This window comes from Rhinoraja longicauda, chromosome 24, assembly GCF_053455715.1.
Source record: "Rhinoraja longicauda isolate Sanriku21f chromosome 24, sRhiLon1.1, whole genome shotgun sequence".
In the NCBI taxonomy this organism is placed as follows: domain Eukaryota; kingdom Metazoa; phylum Chordata; class Chondrichthyes; order Rajiformes; family Arhynchobatidae; genus Rhinoraja; species Rhinoraja longicauda.
Window position 1 is genome coordinate 20,108,084 of NC_135976.1, and position 27,814 is coordinate 20,135,897.

General features: G+C 48.3%; 1 protein-coding gene across 3 annotated transcripts; it reads left to right on the forward strand.

The window, feature by feature from the left end:
- Positions 1-1,602: 1,602 nt before the first annotated feature.
- LOC144605297 (CD48 antigen-like) lies at positions 1,603-26,549 on the forward strand. Of its 3 annotated transcripts, none has more exons than XM_078420412.1 (7): positions 1,603-1,692; positions 6,032-6,284; positions 9,043-9,121; positions 14,127-14,408; positions 22,842-23,021; positions 24,174-24,224; positions 25,415-26,549. In XM_078420412.1, the coding sequence occupies exons 2-7, from the start codon at positions 6,054-6,056 to the stop codon at positions 25,432-25,434; spliced, it is 843 nt and encodes a 280-aa protein (XP_078276538.1). In that variant the 5' UTR covers positions 1,603-1,692; positions 6,032-6,053; the 3' UTR covers positions 25,435-26,549. The 3 variants fall into 3 exon arrangements, with proteins under 3 accessions (XP_078276538.1, XP_078276535.1, XP_078276537.1); XM_078420409.1 differs by having other exon boundaries at positions 1,604-1,692; positions 6,028-6,284; positions 25,415-26,548; XM_078420411.1 differs by lacking the exon at positions 9,043-9,121 and having other exon boundaries at positions 1,604-1,692; positions 6,028-6,345; positions 25,415-26,545.
- Positions 26,550-27,814: the final 1,265 nt, after the last annotated feature.

Consider the following 27,814-nt stretch of genomic DNA (forward strand, 5'->3'; position numbering starts at 1 on the left):
TTGTGAGTGGAGCACCAAGGCACATTCCTTATATATGCATACTTGGCCAATAAACTTATTCATTCATTCATTCATTTATTCATATTACTCCAGTCCCTACATATCCATGTGCCTATCCAAAAGTCAAATACCACCATCATATCTGCTTCAACCATCACCCCTGCAGTGCGTTCCAGGCACTCACCACCATCTGTGATTGAAAACCTTGCAAGCACATCTCCTTTAAACTTTACCCCTTTCACTTGAAAGCTATGCCTTCTGGTATTTGAATTTTCCAACCTGGAAAAAAAGTTCTGACTATCATAGCGATAGTATCATAGCACCTATCATAGTTTTGTAATCAGGTCTTCCCACAACTTGTGACATGCCAGAGAAAATAATTCAAGTCCGTCGAACCTCTCCCAATAGGCCTACTCCCTAATCCAGGCACCATTCTGGTAAATCTCTGCACCCTTTCCAAAGCCACCACAACCATATTGTAACATGGTGACGAGAACTGCACAAAATATTCCAAAAGGTGTACAGGAAGGAGAACCTTGCGACCAGGTGTCAAGACAACAATCTTTCTCTCAATGTCAGCAGGGCAAAGGAGATAGTGTTCGACTTCAGGGTGCGAAGCAGTACACATACCACGGTATGCATTGCAGTGCCAAAGTACAGATGGTTGAAAGCTTTAAGTTCGAGGAGAAAATACCTATATCACCAGTAATTTGTCCTGGACCAACCATACTGAAGCAATAGCCAAGAAAGCACACCAATGCCTTCATTTCCTTCGAAGGCTTAGGAAGTTTGGCATGTCCCCAACTCTCACCATAGAAACCATTTTACCGGGATGCATCACAGCATGGTTTGGGAACAGCTCCATCCAAGACCGCACGAAATTGCAGAGAATTGTGGACGCAGCCCAGACCATCATATAAACCAATCTCCACCCCATTGAATTCATTTACACTTCACGTTGCCTCGGCATGGCCACCAATATAATCAAGGAATCTCTTAATCAGACTTTACAGGACATTATCTTGCACCAAACATTATTCCCTTGATCATGTAGGATGGCTGGATATAATTATATATAGTCTTTCTGCTTATTGGTTAGCACGCAAACAAAAACTTTTCACTGTGCCTCGGAACACATAATAAATGAAAGAGAGAAATAGGAGGGAGAGAAATGGAGGGGTGGGGGGGGAAGAGAGAAATAGGGAGTGGGAGAGAAATTGGGGGAAATGAGAAATGGGGGGGGAGGAATGAGAAATGGGGGGGGGAAAGAGAGAGAAATGGGGGGGGGAAGAGAAATGGGGGGGGGAGAGAAATGGGGGGGGGAGAGAGAAATGGGGGAGGGGAGAGAAATGGGGGGGGGGGAGAGAAATGGGGGGGGGGAGAGAAATGGGGGAGGGGAGAGAAATGGGGGAGGGGAGAGTAAAGGTGGTGATGGAGCGAGGTGCGGGAGACGGTTGGGGTTTAAAAGACGAGCAGGGGGAGTGTGCCGGCTTCAGAGGCACGGCCCCACGCACTGAGCTCACCGGCCGCTTCCCGACGCCTCTCCTCCGGGAATGTCACCGCCGCAGTGAACCGGAAGTTCTCTCCAATACCACCGGAGCCTCCCGAGTGAACACCAGAGACGGTTGAAGATGGGGCAGCTCACCTGCCTGGTCCACGCCGCCGTGTTTGCAGTTTTTGCCGTCTCTCCGGGTAAGCTCACATCGGATTTAGCTTCACGCCAAGCTCTTCCAAACCACCCGTGACCCCCCCCCCCCAAAACTTCCCACACCCTGAGAGAGGAAACCCTGATCTCCCCCTCCCTCCCTCCCTCCACCCATCCCTCCATCCCTCCATCCCTCCATCCCTCCCTCCCTCCCTCTTGAACTCCAATAATCTCAGCCTCTCTATATTTCTCCACTCTATCTCTGCCTCCTTGGCTTTTGATAAGTTATGATTTTCTTTTTTATCAGTCTTTATTGGGCTGGTGAAGAAAGCGAAAGGCCAGATGACCCGAGCGAGAGCAGCAAACTGGATCCAAAATGGGCTCCGTGGGAGGGAGCAAATGATAAAAGATTTTAGACGGAACAAGAAGTGTCCATGCGGATGGCAGTGAGGAGGAGAGCTCCGAGAGTGCAGGCGGTTTCAGATGGTCTGGTCAGCCTGACAGAGATAGTGTGTGACTTGGAGAGGAGCCTACAAGTGGTGGTGTTCACTTGTCCTTCCCAGTGGGAGAGGTGGTGGGTTTGAGAACATTTTTAGATTTAGAGATACAGCGCAGAAACAGGCCCTTCGGCCCACCGGGTCCGTGCCGCCCAGCGATCCCCGCACATTAACACCATCCTACACCCACAAGGGACAAATTTTACATTTGCCCAGCCAATTAACCTACAAACCTGTACGTCTTTGGACGTGTGGGAGGAAACCGAAGATTTAGGAGAAAACCCACGCAGGTCACGGGGAGAACGTACAAACTCCGTACAGTACAGCACCCGTAGTCAGGATCGAACCTGAGTGTCCGGCGCTGCATTCGCTGTAAGGCAGCAACTCTACCGCTGCGAGAGGTTCTCACCAAGGTGAGAAAATTGAGTGTATATTGTATAACAGCATGGGACTGGGATATTATGGCAATATTGGTGGGCACTGGCATCTCAGTACTCTGGAGCACAGAAACCAGGTAGCTAGGAGAGGTGTTACGGTATTGATCTGGGAGAACAACTTGGCAGTACAGAGAATATTGCGAGAAGATTGTTCTGTGAGGCCAAATGAATAGAATTTAGAAATTGTAAGGGGGTGATCACTTTAACATGATTGTACTTTTAGAGGAATTAGGGAGATTGCAGATAGGTGTTGGAATAATAGGCTTGTAATCGGAGGAGATTTTATTGACTGGGATGACCAGAGTGCTGAACGATTGGACAGTTTAGCATTTGTTCAGTATGTCTGGGGAAGTTTTCTTAAACAAAATCTACCAGAGAAGGGCCACACTGGACCTTGTATTGGGAAATAAGCTTGGGTGAGTATTGATGTGTCAGTGGAGTAGCTACCTTAATTTTATTTGTCAGTCAGTGACCTTAATTTTATTTGTTTTAAAGGCATCATGGAAAGAGATAGGACTCAAAATCCTAAATTGGGGCAATGCTAATTTTGATGGGATTAGACAGGAATCTGCAAAGTTTGATTGGGAAAGGCTGTTGGCAGGTAAAGGTAAGTGGGTGGCTTTTAAAAATGAGATTGGGAGATTGAGTGTGATCTTGGTTGAGTGAAAGGCAAGGTTGGAAGGATTAAGGAACCCTGGCTGATGTGAGAAATTGAGCTTGTGCCCCCAAAAAAGGAAGGAAGCCTATGTTGGTTGCAGTGAATCCTTGAGGAGTGAAAATATGTAGGAGAACAATTTGAGAAGGAAATTAGAGGGGCAGAAAGAGGATGGGGATATCCCTGGCAGATAAGGTAACGGGGAATCTCAAAAGGTTCAGTATATTATGAGCAAAAAGATAACTAGGGAGAGACTAGGTGCCATGTCGGATCAGTGTAGGAATCTGTATGTGCTGCCATGGGAGATGGATGAGGTTTTAAATGAATGTACTTCTCATCTGCATTGATTGTGGAGAATGACTTGGAAACTAGTACGTTCAGAGAAGAGAACAGTGATATCCTGCAGCTTGTCAACATTACAAAAGAGCAAGTCAAGTCAATTTTATTTCTATAGCACATTTAAAAACAACCCACGTTGACCAAAGTGCTGTACATCAGTTCAGGTACTAAGAAACGAACATACAATGGCACACAAACATAACAGCACATACATAAACAGTTCACAGTGCCCCCTCAGAGGGCCTCAAATGCTAGGGAGTAGAAATAGGTGTTGAGCCTGGACTTAAAGGAGTCGATGGAGGGGGCAGTTCTGATGGGGAGAGGGATGCGGTTCCACAGTTTAGGAGCTGACTGGTGTGACTGGAGGGAATTCTCAGAGGCGGGGTCTATCTGAAAAATGGTGGAAACGGAGCACCTAGAGGAAATCCACGCAGTCACAGGGAGAAAGTGCACATAAACACCCAGAGTCAAGATCAAACCCATGTCTCTGGCACTATGAGACAGCAGCTCTACCAGCTGCCCATGGTGTCACCACAATAAGAGATATTCAGCATGGCTTTGTGCATGGGAAATCATGTCTCAAAATTGACTGTGTTTTTAAGTGGGTAACCAAGAGGATTGATGAGCTTATTGGTTATCTACATGGACCTCAACAAGACCATTGACAATGTCCCGCATGGTCAACTGGTCTGGAAGGTGAGATCACATGGGAACGAGGGTGAGCTAGCCATTTGGGTGCAAAATTGTGATGAAAGGAGTCACAGGGTGGTAGTCGGTTGTTTTTCCTCAGATTCGAGGTCTGTGACCAGTAGTGTGCCATTGCGATCAGTGCTGGGTCTCCCGTTGTTTGTCGTATATATTAATAATTTAGCCGGCGTAATCAATATGTTTGCGGATGTCATCAAGATTAGTGCTATAGTGGACAGTGAGGAATGCCAGCTGCAACTGGAGGGCAAAGGTGAGATGGGGAAAAAAGAATTAAAGGGGCCACGAAGGGCAAGTTTTTCCGCACAGAGCTTGGTGGATGCCTGGATCAAGCTGCAAGGTGGAAGTGGTAAAACTGGGCTCATTTACAACATTTAAAGGAACGATACATGGATAGAAAAACACAGACAAATGGAGACTGGCTTAGGTAGGCGGCATGATTGGCATTGATGAGTTGGGCTGATGAGTGCGTTTCAGTGTTGTATAACTACAACCGCAGCCACTATACACCAACAGTGGAGGGAGTGTTTAGGGCACTGGATGGGGAGCTGATCGAGCACGTCCTTTGTTCTTGATGACGTTGAACATCTCGCGAGTTGTTGGAGCTCCTCTCACCCATGCAGGCAGAGAGTGTTCCATCACATCCCGAAGCGCTTTGTAGATAGTGGAGAAGCCGTCAGGGGGTCAGGAGGAGAAACTCACATTGCAGCTTGACAGAAAAGTTACAACAGTTTGCGAACCTGCAGAAGATATGCAACTGCCAGAGAGCATTTAGGGCAAATCCTGTGTTCAGATCAATTGCGAAAAACATTATGGATCCTTGGTGGATCCGTGGCAGCTGGACTCCCTGCTAGAATAGATGAGACCTTTTGCTTGGCGCAACCCCCCACCTCCTCTACCAGGGCGTCTACCTGACCCCAGTTGAGGAAATATGGCCGGCAAGCGGGCAGGATATGGCGGTGAAAGTCATCACCTGGCTTGGGTGCTGGCAGACCTGCTCTGAGTGCTTTCCCACAGGGACCGAGCACTGGTTATAAACCAACTGGTGACCTCCATGCCGTTGCACCCGTTAGACACTTTGGCCCTTCCCCATGCCTTTGCCACCAAGATCCTGAAGAATTTGATGGATTCCTTTTGGGACAAGGGGAATCACTGGGTCTCTACTGGCTCCAGGTAGACCCCAAGATTTGACTTAGTGAGAGTACAAAAGGCTTATCCAAATTGATTTGTGTGGAGGATGAAACCAATAAGTCCCACTGGCACAAGCGCATCTTCCACGACTAAACAGGATCTGTGTTCGTGAGGATCATGCTGTCAATGTAATGTCATGCTGTCAAAGAGGACAACCTCCATGTCCAGCCTCTGTATCTAACCTTGCACTGGGAGTGTGTGATGGAATATCGTAAAGGGAGGTTCCCTGCATTCTCTCTCTGTGTTCAACCTCCGAATTTACACCCTCAGCCCTTCTCCATACTGCGTCCCATTTGCCGTGTCTGTGCCCCCTGACCCATCCGTCGATATCTGGCTGCAGGCTGTAACTTCCTTCCTCGGGCCCGGGTGTAGAGAGTCTTCACTCTGTTCACCCCGTGGGCTCACTGTGTGTTGTAGGAACTGTGGGCCGGTCTCTCACAGAACCGAGAGCCAGACGATGGGCTGCATGGCCTGCTCCTGTGCTCTGTGATCCTCCCAGCTCCGATTCCTCCTCCAGTCACTGAACTCTTCTGCTGACTGCCTCTCTTGTCTCCTCAGCTAGGACTGGGGCTGACCCTCGCCCTATGATCAGAACTGTGGGACAAAACATCTCGTTACCTACTGGGATGGCAGTTGGACCACAAGTTTCTGAGGTTGTGTGGAAACGGTTACCCAATATGAGGATAACGGAATACGAGGATAACATCATTGTATACTTTGGTAGTACCGAGTACAAACAAAGGGTAACTTTTAACCTCAGGACGTATGAACTGGAAGTCCGTGATCTACAGGTAGACGACACTGCTGATTACGAGGTAATTTTTGTAACACGTTCCGGATCTGAATCTTCGGCGAGGGTCCGACTGGATGTGTACGGTGAGTGAGACTGCCGCAGAGGTCCGGGGTTTCACCAGCTTCTGAACCCCCCTAATTAATGGGTGAGGGCAGATCGGGGGGGTGATGGTCCCAGTGTAGTGGGACTGGGGCAGTGCCAGGCTGGGGGACAGACCCACCACATCCCCGGAGACTGAGCCAGGGGCCGCGAAGGATCGAACCATCAATGGGGAACATCGTGGCTCCGAGGCTGGAGGAGCTGAGCACATGGTGGGGGGGGGGGGGAGGAGGGGGGGGGGGGGGCTGGGCCAGAGGGTCTGTATCTGTGCATTGCATTAACTAGTTCCCACTGCATCCCCAGGTCAAAGGTGTCTGTCATGCTTGGTGATCCCACTTCTACCCATTTCCCAGAGGTCCTCTTTAGTGAGTTCACTTCTTGCCCCAGTGAGTGAAGCAGTACACGTACACAACAGCACACTCACACCCAGCAATATCGTCCTGACTCGTGAATATGCTCAGAATAATCTCACCCAGCAATGTCTGGCTGAAGTCTGCTGGGTGAGGAAGGCAAGGAAGAAGAGGTGGGGTGGTATTACTGGTTAAAAAGGAGATTAATGCAATAGTGAGGAGAGACATTAGCTTGGATGCTGTCGAATCTGTATGGGTAGAACTGTGAAATAGACAAGGGAAGAAAACACTTTTTGGAGCTGTGTACAGATCACCAAACAGCAGTAGTGAGGTTAGGGATAGCATCAAAGAAGTACAGCAGTTATCTTGGGTGACTTTAATCTACATATAGATTGGGCTAAGCAAATTGGTAACAACGCTGAGGAGTAGTGTATACGGGATGGTTTTCTAAGCCAATATGTAGAGGAACCATCTAGGGGGCAGGCCATGCTCGACGAGGATTGTGTATTCAGGAAGGATTAGTTAGCAATCTTGTTGTGCAAAGCTCCTGGGCAACAGTGACCATAATATGGTGGAATTCTGCATTAAGATGGAGAGTGTCAGTGTTAATTCAGAGACGAGGGTCCTGAACTTAAAGAAAGGTGATTTTGATGGTATCAGACGGGAATTGGTTTGGATAGACTGATACTTAAAGGGTTGACGGTGGATATGCAATAGCGAAGATTTAAAGATCGCATGGATGAATTACAACAATTGTTCATCCCTGTCTGGCGTAAAAATAAAACGGGGAAGGCGGCTCAATTGTGGCTCATGAGGGAAATTAGGGATTGTGTTAAATCCAAGGGAGCATATAAATTGGCCAGAGGAAGCTGCAAACTGGAGGACTGGGAGAAATTTAGAATTCAACAAGAGGACACAGGATCGGTCAAAGTCAGCATGGATTTATGAAGGGGAAATCATGCTTGACTAATCTTCTGGAATTTTTTGAGGATGTAACAAGTAGAATGGATAAGGGAGAGCCAGTGGATGTAGGGGTATCTGGACTTTCAAAAAGCTTTTGACAAGATCCCACATGAGATTGTGCAAAATTAGAGCACAGGTATTGGGGGTACGGTATTGACATGGATAGAGAACTGGTTGGCAGACAGGAAGCAAAGAGTAGGATTTAATGGGTCCTTTTCGGAATGGCAGGCAGTAACTAGTGGGGTGCCACGAGGTTCAGTGCTGGGACCCCAGTTATTTACAATATATATTAACGATTTAGACAAAGGAATTAAATGTAACATCTCCAAGTTTGTGGATGATACAAAGCTGGGTGGCAGTGTGAGCTGCAAGGAGGATTCTATGAGGCTGCAGGGTGACTTGTTGGGTGAATGGGCAGATGCATGGAAGATGCAGTCTAACGTGGATAAATGTGAAGTTATCCAATTTGATGGCAAGAACAAGAAGGCAGATTATCCGAATGGTGTCAGATTAGTAAAAGGCGAGGTGCAACAAGACCTAGTTGTCTTTGTACATCATTCACTGAAAGTAAGCATGCAGGTACAGCAGGCAGTGAAGAAAGTTAATGGCATGTTGGCCTTCATAGCAAGAGGATTTGAGTATAGGAGCAAGGAGGTCACACTGCAGTTGTACAGTGAGTATTGTACGCAGTTTTGGCCTCCTAATTTGAGGAAGAACATTTTGTTATTGAGAGAGTGCGGCAGGATCTTGGGGCTGACTGAATCAAGGGATATGGAGAAACATAGAAAAATAGGTGCAGTAGTAGGCCATTTGGCCCTGAGCCAGCACCGACATTCAATATGATCATGGCTGATCATCTAAAATCAGTACCCCGTTCCTGCATTTTCCCCATATCCTTTGATTCCTTTAGCCCCAAGAGCTAAATCTAACTCTCTCTTGAAAACATCCAGTGAATTGACCTCCACTGCCTTCTGTGGCAGAGAATTCCACAGATTCACAACTCCCTGGCTGAGTTTTTTTTACTCATTTCAGTCCTAAATGGCCTACCCCTTATTCTTAAACTGCGACCCCTGGTTCTGGACTCCCCCAACATTGGGATCATTCTTCCTGCATCGTCTGTCCAATCCTTTAAATTTTTTATATGTTTCTATAAGATCCACTCTCATCTAAATTCCAGTGAATACAAGCCCAGTCGACCCATTCTTTCATCATATGTCAGTCCCGCTATCCCGGGAATTAACCTGGTGAACCTATGCTGCACTCGAAGGGCCAAATGACCTACTCCTGAAACTATTTTTTATGTTTCTGTTTCTGAATCTTATCCCTTGGTTCACGCATCCCTTTCCACCCAAACCACCCCCTCTCCAGATACGTTCCCCTGTGACTGCAGGAGATGTAACATCTGTTCCGATGCCTCCTCTCTCGCCTCCACCCAGCATCCTTCCAGGTGAGGCAGAGGTTCACATGCATCTCCTCTAAACTCATCTATTACATCAGGTGTTCCTGATATGAGTTCCTGTACATCGAAAAGACCAAGTGTAGACTCGGCGATTGTTTTGCCGTACACTTGCTCGGCCCACCAAGGCCTGCTGGATCTCCTGGTTGTGAACCATTTTCACACTTCTTCCCATTCCCATACTGACCTTTCTGTCCTGGGCCTTCTCCATTGCCACAGTGAGACCACATGGAAATTGGAGGAACAGCACCTTCTATTCCACGAGGGTAACTTACAACCTAACGATATGAACATAAAATTGGAAAATTCTAGGTAACTAACCTACAACCCCCCTGCACCCCCTCTCGCCCTTTCCACTTCATTTGTCTTTCTTTTTCTTCACTACCCCCTTCCCTGTGCCCCCACTTGCACTCGTACCCATCCCCTCCCCGTCCCCCTCCACTTCCATCTATATTCCTTCCTCCCGTTTTACTCTTTGCAGGCATGTGAATTTTCTGCATTTCCGCGGATTTCTGCGTTTTTAAAATCCATTTTCCGCGCTTTTAGATGATTTCCGCGTTTTTCACTTTGCCAAAATTGCGTTTACCAACGGAGAAATAGGATTAAAAAAACGAAAAGAAACGATGTATAGACTTGTAATGAACACTAGGGTTCCACTAGAGGTCGCTAGGGGTTCCGCGAGAAATCCCCCGCGCCCTGGAAGTCTCCCCGAAAATGTGGCACCTTGGCTGGGCAAAGCAGCCAATCTCGACCTCATCGGGACTTCCACGGCCGATCGGTGGGTTAAATTTGCAACCTGCGGCCGGGGCTCTGGAACTCCAGCCCAGCCCAGCATATCTATCCCCATAGCTGACTTCCTTGGCGGCTGGATAAACCAGCAAAGCTCTGGAACCAAGAGTGCCAGAAAATCAGTGGTGGAACTGTAATGAGTAAATATTAAATTTAAGTGCAAGATTATATAACTAAATTAATTAAGACGGAGTTAAAATATAAAACACAGCAGAAAAGCCAATTACCATCTTTTTGGGCTGATTATCAATTAATGTGCGAATTTGCTTCAAAATGTTATTAGTATACAGTGACATATTCACATTATTTTGTAATGTCCGTTTTTACTTTGAAATGCACTAAAAGAGGCTTGAAACTGGTAATTTTGTGTGTACATTCTCCAATTTTTTGACCCCCACTGTACGCCTTGCGCAAGCGCTCGGCTCTTTACCTCATTTTTTTAAACCTCACTCACATGCCTGTCTTTGCCCCTCCTATCCTTATCTCACACCTTTTGTCTTTTTTATCTCTGGACTTTGTCCAACCATCTGTCTATCCAAACCCCCACCCCCACTCCCCTCACCTGTATCCACCTATCAGTCGCCAGCTTTGTTCTGCTTCCCCTCTCTCTTCCAACTTTCTTCCTCCCCACCACAATCGGTCTGAAGTAGGGTCAACACAAATTAGATCAAACCTAAACACTCCTTCCACATCTGGCCTTAAATAGTCGTGGACAGTTCAACAGCTCATGGGATGAGGAGTCTCCAAGAACATCCTCGGTGATACTGGGACCCAGCATGTGAGTGCTGGAGACAAGGCTGATCATCCATACCGTGTTCAGCCAGAAGTGCTGAGTGGCAGACCCATTGTTTCTACCTGCTCCTGTCCCACTAAATTCATCTCCACATACCTTGATTCTATCCTATCCCCCCCACCACCCTTCCGTTGTCCAGTCCCTTCCCACCTACATCTGAGACACAATAGTCAATAGACAATAGGTGCAGGAGTAGGCCATTTGGCCCTTCGAGCCAGCACCACCATTCAATGTGATCATGGCTGATCATTCTCAATCAGTACCCCGTTCCTGCCTTCTCCCCATACCCCCTGACTCCGCTATCCTTAAGAGCTCTATCTAGCTTGAATGCATTCAGAGACTTGGCCTTCACTGCCTTCTGAGGCAGTGAATTCCACAAATTTACAACTCTCTGACTGAAAAGGTTTTTCCTCATCTCCGTTCTAAATGGCCTACCCCTTATTCTTAAACTGTGGACCCTGGTTCTGGACTCCCCCAACATTGGGAACATGTTTCCTGCCTCTAACGTGTCCAACCCCTTAATAATCTTATATGTTTAGATAAGATCCCCTCTCATCCTTCTAAATTCCAGTGTATACAAGCCTAGCCGCTCCAGTCTTTCAACATGCGACAGTCCCGCCATTCCGGGAATTAACCTAGTAAACCTACGCTGCACGCCCTCAATAGCAAGAATATCCTTCCTCAAATTTGGAGACCAAAACTGCACACAGTACTCCAGGTGCGGTCTCACTAGGGCCCTTTAGAACTGCAGAAGGACCTCTTTGCTCCTATACCCAACTCCTCTTGTTATGAAGACCAACATTCCATTGGCTTTCTTCACTGCCTGCTGTACCTGCATGCTTCCTTTCAGTGACTGATGCACTAGGACACCAAGATCTCGTTGTACGTCCCCTTTTCCTAACTTGACACCATTCAGATAATAATCTGCCTTCTTATTCTTACCACCAAAGTGGATAACCTCACACTTATCCACATTAAACTGCATCTGCCTTGCATCCGCCCACTCACACAACCTGTCCAAGTCACCCTGCATGACATGACACACACCTTTCAGCTCTTTAATAATGTTCAATTTCGAGCCCCCCCCCCACTGCCTCATCTTTACCATGGAGGTCCTGTCCCTTTACATCTCCATCTCCCACCAAGAAAGTTACAAGGATATTCAGTTCTTTCTCAAACAGAGACTCAATCAATCTCTCTACTAACACTCTCCTCCCCCTGGTGGAACTCGCCCTCGCACTCAACAACTTCTCTCATGACTCCTTTCAAGTTCTCCAATTTAAAGAAATAATCATGGGCCACAACTATGCCTCCCTCTTTGTTAGTTACATCGAAGAACCCTTGTTCCAAACGTACACTGGCACCATCCCCCAACTCTTTCTCCGCTACATTCATGACTACATCGGAGCTGTCTCCTGCACCCTTGCAGAACTCATGGACCATCAACTTCACCACTAACTCCCACCCTGCCCTCAAATATATCTAGACTATCTCTGACACCTCTCTCCCCTTTCTTGATCTTTCTGTCTCCATCACAAGAGACAGACTATCGGCTGATGTCTACTATAAAACTAACGATTCCCACTGTTATCTAGACTATACTTCCTCCCACCCTGCCTCTTGCAAAATCGCTAACCCCTACTCTCAATTCCTCCATCACTACCGCATCCTCCCAAGGAAGCTCTCAATTCTAGGATATCCAAGATGTCCTCTTTCTTTAGTGACGTGGTTTTCCCCCTGCTGTCATTGGTGAATCCCTCACCCGCGTCTCCTCTGTGTCCGATAGTTCTACTCTCACTCCTCCTCCCCCCAGAGTTCCAACAAGGATAGAGTACTCCTGGTCCTCGCCTTGCATATGGCCAGGAGCCGCATCCAACACATCATCCTCCGACATTTCCATCAACTCAGTAATTCCACCACCAGCCGCATCTTCCTATCTCCATCCCTTTCCACCTTCTACGAGCCCGCTCCCTCCACAACTCCTTGGTTCACCCATCGCTTCCCATCAGTCGATGAGCCCTCGACCCCCACTCTCTGGAGGAACTCCTTCATCCATGCTCTAATCCTTGCCCTGGTTCCTGTGCATCTGCCCCTCTGCTGAGGGAAACCACTCCTTCCTATTGACTCTGCCCAGTCCCCTCATCATTTTACATCCCTCAAACGCTTCCTCTCAGCCTCCTCTGTTCCGGGGAAAACAACTCGGCCTCTCCCATCATTCCGCAACGATAATATCCCAGTCGGTAAAATCCAAATAAATCCCCTTTGCATCCTCCAACACAAGCCTGTTCTTCCCGGGATGTGGTGACTAGAACAGTGTTGGGCAAGGTTCCAGCATTCTCTCCCTGCTCTTATACTTGCATGTTTCAATGAAAGCAAAGCATCCTGTCTACCTGATTAACCCATATTGATATCCCAACGCCCATCAGGGATCTTCACTTCAAGCTCCTTGTGTCCCTCCACCACACTCCCACCCTCCCATTTATTGCCTATTGCCTGGCCCTGTTTCAACTCTCCAATTGCATCACCTCATACTTCCATGCATTAAACTCTGTTTACCACAACCCTGCTCAGCTGTCCAGCCCATCTCCACCTCTCTGCAGCCTGGAGCTCTCCTCACTGCCATCCACATGGGCAAGTCATGCACTATTCAATACTCTACATTTAGTTCTAAATCATTACTATCTACAGCATAGAATGTGGGACGGGATACTGAGCCCATTCGGGTTAATTTCAGTCACAGAAACATAAACTTCCGCTAAGCCCATTTTGAATCCAATCTGCTGCTGCCCCCTCCGATCCCATGGGCTTTTACTTTCAATAACAGCTTGACACGTGGTTCAACCATTCAGATCAGAGACTAACCAGTGAATCTTTCTCAACTTTGTCAAATAATTAAATAATTTCATGTTCACTATTTATTATGGAGACTAGAACTGTGCACAGTGCTCCCGAAGTTGTTTAATGGAGATTTGAACTGGGAGGGGGGGGGGGGGGTAGATGTAAGTTGAGGTACCTGGAATCACTGGAATCAGTGGTTACAGTCTCAGAATAGGGAGTTGGCCATTCAATACAGAGAAGGGGAGTAATTTATTTACTCAGACGGGTGTGTCTTTGGAATTCTCTCCCCCAGAGGCTAAGTTTAGTGGTTGAGAAGATTTATGAAATTGCTGATGAGTGAGGGCAGAGGTCAGGAAGGAGACGCAGCATATGTAGGGACTTCCTCCAGCGCCAACGGTCTGAACTGAAGAGGGTAGGGGTGAGGGGAAGAGTTAAACTGATGGGTGGAAATTAATGGGATCGGCTTAAAATTCACTCATGGCTGTAGGCGATGGGAGAAAGTTGGGGATTTTTGGATCGGGAAAAGTTGGATCCACAATGATCTCTACTCATCTTTCATCTCCATCCCAACCTCAGAACCCATATCAGGCACACTGATCAAGGCAAGGAACATCACCGAGATCTGCAACTTCTACCTGACCTGCGTCGTGACCGTGGGCAACCCCACCAGATTCGTTTGGAGGAGGAACGGTAAACCTCTGCAAAAGAACAGCTTCCAGTACCACCATGTACGCAATGAGACGGTCGAGATTCATCACAGTGGAGCGGTCGTGGGCATTGTGTACACGTGCGAGGCCAGTAACCCAATCAGTACGGACAAAGCAGAGATCCAGCTGGAGGACATCTGTGAAGGCCCTGGTAAGTGTCAGTGGGAGAATTGGGTTTGGTTTGGAGAAGTTTGTGATTTCCCACCATTTAAAAAAAAAAGTGGTTTATTTAAATATTAGAGTCATAGGTCATACAGGGCATTTGGCCCATCATGTCAACGCCAACTCGCGGGCACCTCATTATGAATCCCAAACAAAATACACTAAGTACTGGAGTAACTCAACGGGTCAAGCAGCACCTTTCAAGAACACAGATAGGTAACATTTTGTGTAAGAAAGAACTGCCGATGTTGGATTAAATCGAAGGTAGACACAAAATGCTGGAGTAACTCAGTGGGACAGGCAGCATCTCTGGAGAGAAGGAATGGGTGGCATTTTGGGATGATTATAGTAGGGGGGTAAAAATTAGGTGGGAGGTGGCAAGTGATGCAGGTGAGGGAGTTTTGATTGGCATATAGTTGGACAATTTCCGGAGACGGGAAGACAAAAGGCTTTGCGATACAGAGAGAAGAGACATGAAATTTGGAGCCAGAGGAAGTGAGCTGGATGGCAGGGGACTGGGACGGGGAAAAGGTTTGTTGTTGGTTAACGATCTAAAATTGGTTAGTTTCACCTATCTCCCTTCTTCTGGCTTCACATTTCAATCCATGTTCTCCAGAGATGCTTCCTGACCTGCAGACTTACTCCAGCACTTTGCATCTTTTTGTCTGTGTCTTATTAATCCCATCTACCAGGACTTGGCCCAAAGCCTTCTGTGCCTGTGCGATACAAGTGCTTGACTAGACACTTCTTCAATTCTGCTGGTGACTCTGCTTTCATCGTTCTTCAGAAATGCGGTCCAGGTACTTACCACAGTCAGGGTAAAGATGGTCCCCGTTGCATCCCCTTTAAATTTCCACCTTGTCCTAAACCTGTGTTGGAACAATTTCCTGTAGTTCACTCGATCTATATTTCAGTCATACCCCTTTTTAACCACCTGAACTCAAGGGCAACAAGTTGTCATCCTCTCTCACCTATGCCAATTAATTTCCATGACAATACCCACATGGTCCTCAACTTAAAGCACTATCATCCTTGTTCAGGATGCACTTCAGTCCTCACTGGTCCTAGAAAGCACCAAGGAGCCAGTGGACACCAACATTCCACAGCCTGCTCCCATGAATGGCCACCTTGTTCAGGCCCAGGAGCAGATGGATGATCCATCAAAGGTCACGTGAACAATCCACCCCTCAGTAGCAGGTGCCCAAAGATCAGGAGAGTGAGGCTGAAGTGCAACACAACCTGAGGAACAACCTTGTAAATACTCGTGTAGGGCTGCACCCGCTCGCATAGCTATAGGGCGGCAAGATGGTGCAGCAGTAGAGTTGCTGACTTACAGCACATGCAGCGTCAGAGCCCGGGTTCGATCCCAACTATGTCTGCTGTCTGTACGGAGTTTGTACGTTTTCCCTGTGACCACGTGGGTTTTCTCCAAGATCATTGGTTTCCTCCCACACTTCAAAGAAATACAGGTTTGTAGGTTAATTGGTTTGGTATAAGTGTAAATGATGGTGTTGATGTGTGGGGCTGGCTGGTTGGTGTGGACTCGCTGGGCCAAAGGGCCTGTTTCCATGCTGTATCTCTAAACTAACCTAACCTAAACAAAACTATACTAGGAACATGAACTTCTCCAGTCTGTAGAAATAGCAGAGTGCATGAATTGTGAAAAGCCTGGTGATCTCCATGGTGAGCTGTGTGTCATGCTGAAGCCAGTGCCCCGTGGGAAAATTAAGTCACAATCTGAGAGAATGATCAACGTGCAGGTACCTTTGCACAGTGTGAAGGGGGAGTGTCACCATATGGGTACGGATGGACAACAGTGAGTGACGATTCTGCTCACTCGGGAGAATCAGAAGTATAGCAGAGACCCAGTATCTCCACCAGCTTTTTCTGAATGTTGGCGAGAAAGAAAGAAGCCACAGGTGCCTTCCACGCTCTCAAGGTCGACTGCGGGAGGTGCACCCTGGGGTACAAGGGTTGGAGAGGGCCAGGTGAGGAGAGTGACATTAGTACGGAGGACAATCGAAATGGAGTCGCCGGCTGCAACAGGCTTTTGTGGCCAGCTGCAGCTGGGACTGTAAAATGGAGTCAAAATGGCACCTCTTGCATATAGACTCAGTGGACTGCTCTGTATATTCTGTACTAACCAGGGGATTGTGCTCCTGAACGGGGATAGTCCTGCTAAGTTCTATATTTTTCATTGTACATTTGTACATGTGATAATAAAGAAACCATTAAACCCTATTATCTCCATGCATGCCAGATGTGCTGTAATGTGGATAAATGTGAGGTCGTCAACTATCATTCTTAAAATAGAAAGACATTAATATCTGGATGGGGATTGTTTGGGAAAGGGGAAGGTGCATGGAGACCCGAGTGTCCTTGGACACCAGTTGCTGAGAGCAAACGTTTAGTTGGAGTGGGAGAGGCTGCAACTGTATTGTGCCCGCAGAGATCTCAACACAAAATCTGGGTACAGTTTTGAGCTGCTTATCTGAGGAAGGATATTCATGCCATGGATGGAGTTCATGAAAGTTCACCTGGTTCCTGGGTTGGGAGGACTGACATTTGCTTTATTGATTAAGGAGAATATCACAGCAGTAGAGGGCCATATAAAGGAGAGGGCAAAGCTTGATCTACTCTTCGGAAATAGGAGAAGGGCAAGTGACTTTTGGGACTGGTGACCACTATTCTCTTAGCTTTAAAATAATTATGGATAAAGACAGTGCAGGCCCACCTGTTAAAAATTCTAAATTAAGGGAAGGCCAACTTTAGTATTGGACAGGAACTTGCTAAAGTTGATTGGAGTAGGTTGTTTGCAGGAAAAGGAATGTCCAGAGAGTGGGATAGGATGCTTTTAAAAGTGTGATGACAAGAGTTCAGGGCATACATACGATACAATACAACTTTATTTATCCCAGGAGGGAAATTGATCTGCCAACAGTCATAAAAACACCAAAATACATGAAACATGAAATTAAAGTGACGAGTGGAAAAGATTGGGGAGGGGAGTCAATCTCAGTCTACCCCACGACAGAAGGGGGAGGAGTTGCACAGATTGATAGCCATAGGGAAGAAGGATCTCCTGTGGCGTCCTGTCCTGCATCTTGGTGGAACCAGTCTGTTGCTGAAGGTACTCCTCTGGTTGACCAGTGTGTCAGGGAGGGGGTGAGCTGTATTGTCCAGGATGCTCCACAGTTTGAGGAGCATCCTACCCTCCAAGACCACCTCCCATGAATCTAACTCCGCCCCCAGGACGGAGCCAGCCATCCCGATGAGTCTGACAATCCCATTAGACATTCCTTTTCCCGCAAAGAACCTACTCCAATCAACTTTAGGAAGACTCCTATTAGTCTTGGGCAGCTTACAACCCAACTGTATGAACAATGAATCATTTGATTTTAGGTAACGTCTACAAACACCTCCCTCCCCCTCAGTTATTAAAGATGTGATAGCATCACATTTGGAAAGTGGTGAAATCAGCATGGACAAAGTCAGCATGGATTTACCAAAGGAAAATCTTGTCTGACGAATCTTATAGAATTTTTCGAGGATGTAACTAGTAGAGTGGATAAGGAAGAACCAGTCGATGTGTTATATCTGGACTTTCAGAAGGCCTTCGACAAGGTCCCACATAGGAAATTGGTGTACAAACTTAAAGCACACGGTATTGAGGGTTCAGTGTTGAGGTGGATAGAAAATTGGTTGGCGGACAGGAAGCAAAGAGTAGGAATAAACGGGTCCTTTTCGGAATGGCAGGCAGTGACTAGTGGGGTACCGCAAGGCTCAGTGCTGGGACCCCAGTTATTTACAGTGTATATTAATGATTTGGACGAGGGAATTGAATGCAACATCTCTAAGTTTGCGGATGACACGAAGCTGGGTGGCAGTGTTAGCTGCGAGGAGGATGCTAGGAAGCTGCAGAGTGACTTGGATAGATTAGGCGAGTGGGCAAATGCATGGCAGATGCAATATAATGTGGATAAATGTGAGGTTATCCACTTTGGCGGCAAGAACAGGAAAGCAGAGTATTACCTGAATGGTGACCGATTGGGAGAAGGGGAGATGCAACGTGACCTGGGTGTCATGGTGCACCAGTCATTGAAAGCAAGCATGCAGGTGCAGCAGGCAGTAAAGAAAGCGAATGGTATGTTGGCATTCATAGCAAGAGGATTTGATTTTAGGAGCAGGGAGGTTCTGCTGCAGTTGTACAGGGCCTTGGTGAGACCGCACCTGGAGTATTGTGTGCAGTTTTGGTCTCCTAACCTGAGGAAAGACGTTCTTGCCTTAGAGGGAGTACAGAGAAGGTTCACCAGATTGATCCCTGGGATGGCGGGACTTTCATATGAGGAAAGACTGGATAGACTGGGCTTGTACTCGCTGGAATTTAGCAGACTGAGGGGGGATCTTATAGAATAGAAACATATAAAATTCTTAAGGGGTTGGAGAGGCTAGATGCGGGAAGATTGTTCCCGATGTTGGGGGAGTCCAGAACCAGGGGTCACAGCTTAAGGATAAGGGGGAAGTCTTTTAGGACCGAGATGAGAAAACATTTCTTCACACAGAGAGTGGTGAGTCTGTGGAATTCTCTGCCACAGAAGGTAGTTGAGGCCAGTTCATTGGCTATATTTAAGAGGGAGTTAGATGTGGCCCTTTTTGCTAAAGGGATCAGGGGGTATGGAGAGAAGGCAGGTACAGGCTACTGAGCTCGAAGGGCTCGAAGGGCCGAATGGCCTACTCCTGCACCTATTTTCTATGTTTCTTACTTTCTCCCCCCCTCCCCCCCTTCCACTCCCTTTCACTGAAACTTGGCTCACCTTGCACTAGCCCCCTTCTCCCTTTCCCCCAGCTTTCCCTTTCCTTTCTTCCCACTCCCCCCCACCCCCCCAAACTGCACTAACGGTCTGTTAATCAGCTTCATGGTTTGCAACCATGTAACCCTCTTGGGGTCACATCTATTTCTATCCAACAAATCGGCCTATCAGGGAACCTCCTCACCTTGGGTCATCTGACTTGGCCTGTTTTTTTTAATTCCAGTTTTTTTTCCTCACTCTCCCCACCACAATCAGTCTGAAGAAGGCTCCTGATCTGAAATGTCACATCCATTTTCTCCAGAAATGTTGCCTGACCCACTGAGTCTATCTTTGGTATAAACTAGCATCTGCAGTTCCTTTTTATTACAGCCTTAAATTTGTGGTAAGCAAGTTACTAGACAGGAACTGATTAAGGATAGTCCGCATGGTTTTGTATATGTGTGATCGTGTCTCACGAATTTAATTAAGATTTTTGAAGAAGTATCAAAAAAAGGTTGATAAGGGTAAGCCATTTGATAGGGTTCTGCGTGGTAGGCTGCTGTAGAAGGTTAAATCACATGGGATCAAGGAGAACTAGCCAACCGGTAGAGAATTAGCTTCATGGAAGCAGTGAGTGATGGTTGAAGGTTGTTTTTCAGACTGGAGGCCTGTTACTAGTAGTGTGCCTGACGGTCAGTGATGAGCCCATTGCTCTTTATGGTTTATTGCAATGATTTAGATGTGAATATAGAAGGCATGATTAGTAAGTTTGCAGATTACACAAAAGTGGGTGAAATTGTAGATAGCAAAGATAGCTAATATTCAAGATTCAAGATTCAAGATTCAAGATAGCTTTATTTGTCATCCAATATTGGACGAAATTCAGTCACCCACAGTCCAACAATAAAAGCATTAAATAAGCATTAAAATTACACAACCCCAAAAAACTCCCAAAACACAGTCCAACAATAAAAGCATTAAATAGGCATTCAAATTACACAACCCCCAAACCCCCAAAACACAGCCCAACAATAAAAGCATTAAATATGCATTCAAATTACACAACCCCAAAACCCCCAAAAACACAGTCCAACAATAAAAGCATTAAATAGGCATTCAAATTACCCAACCCCAAAAACACACAAAAAAAGAAACATCCATCAAAGAAACATCCATCACAGTGAGTCTCCTCCAGTCCTCTCTCTCCTCACTGTGATGGAAGGCCACAATGTCTTTCCCTTCTCCTGCTGTCCTCGCCCGCAGTCAGGTTGTTGTGGTTGCAGGCCGCGCCGGACGGTCCACAGCGGGCCAAGCCCAAGGCGCGTCGCGTCGCAGCCGCTCCCGCAGCCTCCGAAGACGGCCGGCTCCGCTGATGATAAGTCCGATCCGGGGCGGGCGAACACGCTGCTGCTGCCGCTGTTGTTGCACGTCGGGGCGGTCGTGGCTCCCGACATTGAAGCCCCCGCCCAGCAGAGAAATATCCCGCGGCCATCTTAGGCCGCGCCGGACGGTGAAATGTCCGCGACCCAAGCCCCGCGATCCGGGGTGGGCGAACCCGCTGCCGCTGCCGGAGCTCCCGATGTCGGCATCCACGCGGCCCGAGCCTAAGGCAAGTCGCAGCCGCTCCCGCAGCCTCCGAAGACGGCCGGCTCCGGTGATGGTAAGTCCGATCCGCGGGCTCTGCGAACCAGAGCCCTGGAGGCCGACAGCTCCAGGAGTTGGGCCGATGGTAGGCCGCAGCAGGAACGGAGACACGGCCCAGAAAACAAAGGTCGGGTCTCCGTTCGGAAGGGACATCTATTTACATCTATTTACAATGTTACAGTTCCCCCCCTCCCCCCCACATACACACACAGTACACAAACACAAAAACACCACATCACAACTACAATTCAGACAAAAAAAAACAACAAAAACACAAAGACAAATGGACCGCAGGTGAGCCGCAGCTACTAGGGCAGCGCCGCCATTTTGGATCAAAAATTCTAATACTAATTAGAATTCTAATACTAATCAAAAATTACAGCTGAATTTTAATCAGTTGGGCAAGTGGGTTGAGGAATGTTTAATAGAGTTTAATGCAGATAAGTGTGGGATATTATATTTTGGGAAGTCGAACCAGACCAGGACCTTCACAATGAATGACAGAGCCCTGGTGAAAGTTATAGAGCAGAGGGATCTAGGAGGGCAGGTACATAGTTCCTTCAAAGTGGTGTCACAGGTAGACAGGATGGTTAAGAAACCTCTTGGTACATTGCCCCTCATCAATCTGGGTACTGAGTATAGAAGTTGGGATGTTATGTTCCAGTTGTACAAGACATTGGTGAGGCCACATTTGGGGTATTGTGTTCATTTTTGTTTACCATGCATTAGGAAGGATATTGTTAAGGTGGAAAGAGTGCAGAGAAGATTTGTGAAGAAGTTGCCAGGACAAGTGCTTGAGCTTTAGGGAGAGGTTGAGCAGGCGAGAGCATTATTCCTTAGAGCCCAGGAGGATGAGGGGAGATCTAATAGAGGTGTAAAAGATCATGACAGGGATAGATAGGGTAAATGTACAGTCTTTCTTTCCCCAGCGTAGTGGAATGAGGAACCAGAGGACATAGGTTTAAGGTGAGAGAGGAAAGATTTCATAGGAACTTGAGAGGCAACTTTTTCTAAGAGATGGTGGGTATATTGAATGAGTTGCCAGAGGAGGTAGTTAAGCAGGAAGTAGAATGACAAATAAAAGGCATTTGGACAGGCATATGGACAGGAAAAGTTTAGAAATATATGGGTCAAAATTGGGCAGGTGGAACTAGTGTTGATGGGCCATCTTGGTTGGCATGGGCAAATTGGGCTGAAGAGCTTGTTTCCATGCTGTACGACTGAGTGGTCTCTGAGCGATTGGGCTGATAAGACCACCATTCACTGGTGTTAAAAGAATGAGGGGGGATCTAATCGATGAGGTTCTAATGATTGGGCAGACTGTATTCAGGAAGGGAATGTGGTGAAATAAGGGGGAGTCCAAGGTGGGGTGAGGGCGTAGGGCAAATGGGAGATGGTTGAGCTACTGTGGCTGTGCAACCTGTTGCTGATGTGGTCCTGGCCACTGGGACGTGCCCAACAGGCCTGGCTGCACAGTGGGAGGAAACAGGATGGCAGGCACTGGTTTGTGGTTTAGTGGGGAGAGATGGAAGTGGCCGTGGGGGCATGATACTGGGGTTTAGATTTAGATTTTTTTAGATTTAGAGATACAGCGCGGAAACAGGCCCTTCGGCCCACCGAGTCCGCACCGCCCAGCGATCCCTGCACATTAACACTATCCTACACACACATGGGACAATTTTTTTACATTTACCCAGTCAATTAACCTACATACCTGTACGTCTTTGGAGCGTGGGAGGAAACCGAAGATCTCGGAGAAAACCCACGCAGGTCACGGGGAGAACGTACAAACTCCATACAGTACAGCACCCGTAGTCAGGATTGAACCTGAGTCTCCGGTGCTGCATTCGCTGTAAGGCAGCAACTCTACCGCTGTGCCACCGTGCCGCCCTGGCATGGGCGGGATGGGAGTGGATCTGTATACCCCGTGTCACTGGCAGAGACGATGGGGTTGGAGTCACTGAGTCTTTTCTCCTCGCCAACTACAGGATTGCCTTGGTGGGTGATAATTCTGATCGCCATTGGGGGTCTGATTGGGATTACTGTGGTCATCGTCATCGTTTACGGCTGCATGCTGAGTGCAGCAAATCTGACATGGGCTGAGGTGCGTGAGGCCTGGGTCAACTGGTGCCAAGAAGATCCAAAGAGCCGTGCTTCACCCTGTATCCGTGAGTGTCTGCGCCCGTCTGGGGAGTGTGGGGTCATCAGGGCAGTGCAGAACAAGGGGTAGGAAGAATGGGAGGAGCTGAGCGAGGAGGGGGCAGGGAATGTGGGCAAGTCGATGGAAAGGGCAGGAGAGAGGCGACTCAGGATTCAGGATATCTTTATTTGTCATCCAAAAAACAAGTCTTTTGGACGAGATTTCGTCACCCACAGTCCAACAATAAGAGCAATAAAATAAGCAAATTACACACCCCCAACCAACACAAAACAAAAAGAAACATCCATCACGGTGAGTCTCCTCCAGTCACCTCCTCACTGTGATGGAAGGCCAGAATGTCTTTTCTCTTCCCCTGCCATCTTCTCCCGCGGTCAGGCTGTTGAGGTTGCCACGTTCCAGGCCGCGCCGGACGGTGAAAGGTCTGCAGCGGGCCGACCCCAGCCCCGCGATCCGGGGCGGGCGAAGGCACTGCCGCTGCACGTCGGGGCAGTCGTGGCTCCCGACATTGAAGCCCCCGCCGAGCAGATAAAAATCCCGCGGCCTATTTCAGGCCGCGCCGGACAGTGAAATGTCCGCGGCGGGCTGACCCAAGCCCCACGATCCGGGGCGGGCGAACAAGCTGCCGCTGCCGGAGCTCCTGATGTCGACATCCACGCGGCCCGAGCCGAAGGCGAGTCGCAGCCGCTCCCGCAGCCTCCGAAGACAGCCGGCTCCGCAGATGGTAAGTCTGGTCTCTGTGAACCAGAGCCCTGGAGGCCACCAGCTGCAGGAGTTTGGCCAATGGTAGGCCGCAGCAGGAACGGAGACCCGACCCAGAAAACAAAGGTCGTGTATCTGTTCGGAAGGGACAAATTTACAATTTTACAGTCCCCCCCCCCCCAACACACATAGTACACAACCACAAAAAAAACACGACATCACATCTACAATTAAGACCAAAAAAACCAACAAAAACACAAAGCCAAATGGACCGCAGGTATGCCACAGCTGCTAGGGCAGCGCCGCCATTTTGGGAGGAGAAGATGGGAGGTGCAGGGTTGTGACAGGGATGGGCAGAGAATGGAAGATGGGGAAGGATTTGTAATGTGTAGTGGGAGAGAGGGCTCCAGAAAGCAGATCACTGATTACAATCTTGTAACCTGTGTTCATCCCCCTACAGTCTTGTGCAATCCAAAATCAGTCATCACGCCTGTCGAGAACAACAGTAACGGTAAGCAAACGCAAGGTCCCCAGCGGGGAATTCCTGTAGCCCATCACTGACACCCCATAGTGGAACCAGGAACTGAGAAAGGACCATAGGTGGGAAATGGCAGAATAGTCCCCCACAGACGCAGTTACTGGGATACACTGCCCCCCACACACCCAGTTACTGGGGTACACTGCCCCCCACACACCCAGTTACTGGGATACACTTCCCCCCACACACCCAGTTACTGGGGTACATTGTCCCCACACACCCAGTTACTGGGGTACACTGCCCCCCCACACACCCAGTTACTGGGGTACATTGTCCCCACACACACCCAGTTACTGGGGTACATTGTCCCCACACACCCAGTTACTGGGGTACACTGTCCCCCACAAACCCAGTTACTGGGGTACATTGTCCCCCCACACATCCAGTTACTGGGGTACATTGTCCCCACACACCCAGTTACTGGGGTACATTGTCCCCACACACCCAGTTACTGGGGTACACTGCCCCCCACAAACCCAGTTACTGGGGTACATTGTCCCCCACACACATCCAGTTACTGGGGTACATTGTCCCCACACACCCAGTTACTGGGGTACATTGTCCCCCACACACCCAGTCACTGGGGTACATTGTCCCCACACACCCAGTTACTGGGGTACATTGTCCCCACAAACCCAGTCACTGGGGTACACTCCCCCCACACACCCAGTTACTGGGGTACATTGTCCCCACACACCCAGTTACTGGGGTACACTGCCCCCCACAAACCCAGTTACTGGGGTACATTGTCCACACACACCCAGTCACTGGGGTACACTCCCCCCACACACCCAGTTACTGGGATACACTGCCCCCCACACACCCAGTTACTGGGGTACATTGTCCCCCACACACCCAGTTACTGGGATACATTGTCCCCCATACAACCAGTTACGGGTGTACACTGTCCACCACCCAGTTACTGTGAAGTTGGGGAAGGGGTGTGTTTTGTTGTCAAGGCGTTTCCATGACATTTCGTGATGATTTGGGTCTCGGAATGGACAGACTCATAAGAGTAGCCCCAGGGGTGCATGCATCGAGTGGGACAGGGCCAGTGGGTATTGTGCAGCTGCTTTGTGAGGGAAGAGGGGTTGGAGTGGGGCACTGAGAAGTGTCTCAATGAGCGCTCACTGGTCTCCTCACCTCTGCTCTCTGTCCTACAGAAATGTTGGAGATACTGTGATTGAAGAATGGATTGGACATGGTTCGGCAGCTCAGACAGAGACCCCACTCACAGACACCACCTGAGAAGAGACCCCAGCTCACTGATACCCCTTGACAGAGAGACTCCAGCTCACAGACACCTGCTACCTCCATTGGGCAGCGAGTGCCTTTGCATGTGCCCAGTTACTGGGAAAGGACGCCCATCTCCAGCGGAGGGAGGATGATGGGGGTGAGTTTCTCTCCCACTGGAACCTCTGCCATTTTCTCATTGGCCTGCTAAGGAGGAACCGTGTTCAACACCAGGGGTTACACAGTGACCAGTGGTGACCCCCACCCCCAGTCTCCCAGACTGTCTGTCCCAGACTGTGGTTTGTAACCATACCTGCTCTGTGATCCACAGCCGCTTCAGGGTCACTCGTCCCAGTTTTAGTTTTCATTTATTTACATCCCGGAGGAAAGTGCCAGAGGTCAGGACCGAGTGCGGAGCCATGGAAAATCCAGGGAGACCCCAAGGCAGGCACAAAATGCTGGAGGAACTCAATGGGACAAGCAGCATCTCTGGAGAGAAGGAGTGGGTGACGTTTCGGGTCGAGATCCCACCCAGGAAGACAGATGTACTGATATGTTCTGGCATCCTCTCCCTATGGCTATGGGAAGAGGCCATGGACTGTCTGCACCTCCCTAAAGCTCCTGGATCCCTCTCTGGGGCTGAAGCAGGGTCACCTTTTGCCAATGGCTCATTGCTGATGTTTTACGTTCTCTGCCAACACTAACCGGTGAACATTTCATCAGTGAAGCCACTCTCACCCAACCTTTCACTACCTGCTGATGTGGTGCAGCAGGCACTGGGAACATTATTCACCTGTTCACACTGACACATTGAGAGGGTCAGACAGCACCTGTGGAATCACAGAGTTATTGTACCAGGTCCCAAGGGTTTCATCTGAAGTTTTCTCTACAGATGGAGCCTGACCTGCCCATTGTGTACAGCAGTTTTTTTTTAAGTTACTTCAGATTTTTATGTATTTCATTAATCTAGATATTTTATAATAAAATCCCTGAGAGGCTTCTTCCAAATCATTCTGTTGCTGGGCATCTGGAATTGGAGGAGGTTACAGAGATAGGGAGGGGTACTGGTGCTGGAGGAGCTTGGAGAGATCAGAGGGGTGTCGGGCTGAACGGGTTTAGAGAAGTAGGGAAGAGTTTTCTTCATTACAAGAATCTTGATGTGACTGTCAAGCCGAACATTTATCACCTAGTTGCCTTTGAGCTTTTGCTTTCGTTCTATCCAATCAAACCTGATAATACTGTACATGAATACAATCAATCCAGACGCAAGCACAACAGGTAGAGCAAAGAGAAAAATACCAGAGTGCAGAATAGATTTTCTCAGCATTGTAGTTAGTGAAAGCTGATATTTTAATCTGCCTCATTGCGGACATTGGTCTTTTTCTCTGGAACTCCTAGGTCATAGAGTTTGAAGATGAGTTTGGCTGGGTTTATGGTGTGAATGTTGAGCTATAGTCAATAAATAAGAGGCTGGCATAGGTGTCCTTGTTGTCTAGGTGTTCTGGAGATGAGGTTACAGCCAGGAAGATGGCGTCTGCTGTGGGCCTGTTGCAATGGTAGGCAATCTGCAGTGGATCAAGGTTGAATCGGAGGATGGAGCGCTATGACCAGCCTCTCAAAGCACTTCATGATGGTGGATGTCAGAGCCACAGGACAGTAGTCCGTAAAGCATGCTGCTGTGCTTCTCCTTGGTGGCAGGACTATAGTGGCCATCTTAAAGCAGCTGGGGACCTCAAAATGGAATAGACTTCTAGATCTTAAAAGTGCCCAACTTCACTTTGTAGTTTATTATCATTGCCTTGGGAGGATGGAGGAAGGGGGAGATGCTTAGGGTGATGTGGGAGATTGGTTCGACTGGTGGGTGGAGGTAGGCAGTGTTTGGGATGAACAGAGGGACATGTTCATCATGGTGAATGTAGAACCAATTGAGCGGCTGCTTTGTCCTGAGTGGAGTTCAGCTTCTTGACCGTTGTTGGAACCGTACTCACCCGGGCATTCTCCAAGTGGAGAATGTTCCATCACACTCCTGCCTAGTGTCTTTCACATGAGGGAAAAGGCCTTGGGGTGTCGTAAAGTACATGACACAGGAGGCCCGACGTCTCACCCGCTATTGTAGCGCCATGGTGCAGAGTGGAGTTTCTGGTTAACCTGTCTCTAAGATGTTGATGGGTGCATCTGAATGAAGAAAATGTCATTGAATGTCAGGGGTGGGTGGTCAGGCTCTCTTGATGGAGATGGTGAATGTTATAGAGCAGGGGTGTCAAACTCATTTTCACCCCGGGGGGGGGAAGGGGAGGTGGAGAGGGGAGGGGTGGGTGAGGAAGGGAAAG

What these genes read in the sequence shown, in the direction of transcription:
- LOC144605297 (XM_078420409.1), top strand. Translation starts at nt 1,632, where the DNA reads ATGGGGCAGCTCACCTGCCTGGTCCACGCCGCCGTGTTTGCAGTTTTT. An exon ending in AGTTTTTGCCGTCTCTCCGG is followed by an intron (nt 1,693 to 6,027) that starts GTAAGCTCACAT and finishes TTGTCTCCTCAG; the next exon opens with CTAGGACTGGGGCTGACCCT. An exon ending in GGACATCTGTGAAGGCCCTG is followed by an intron (nt 14,409 to 22,841) that starts GTAAGTGTCAGT and finishes CGCCAACTACAG; the next exon opens with GATTGCCTTGGTGGGTGATA.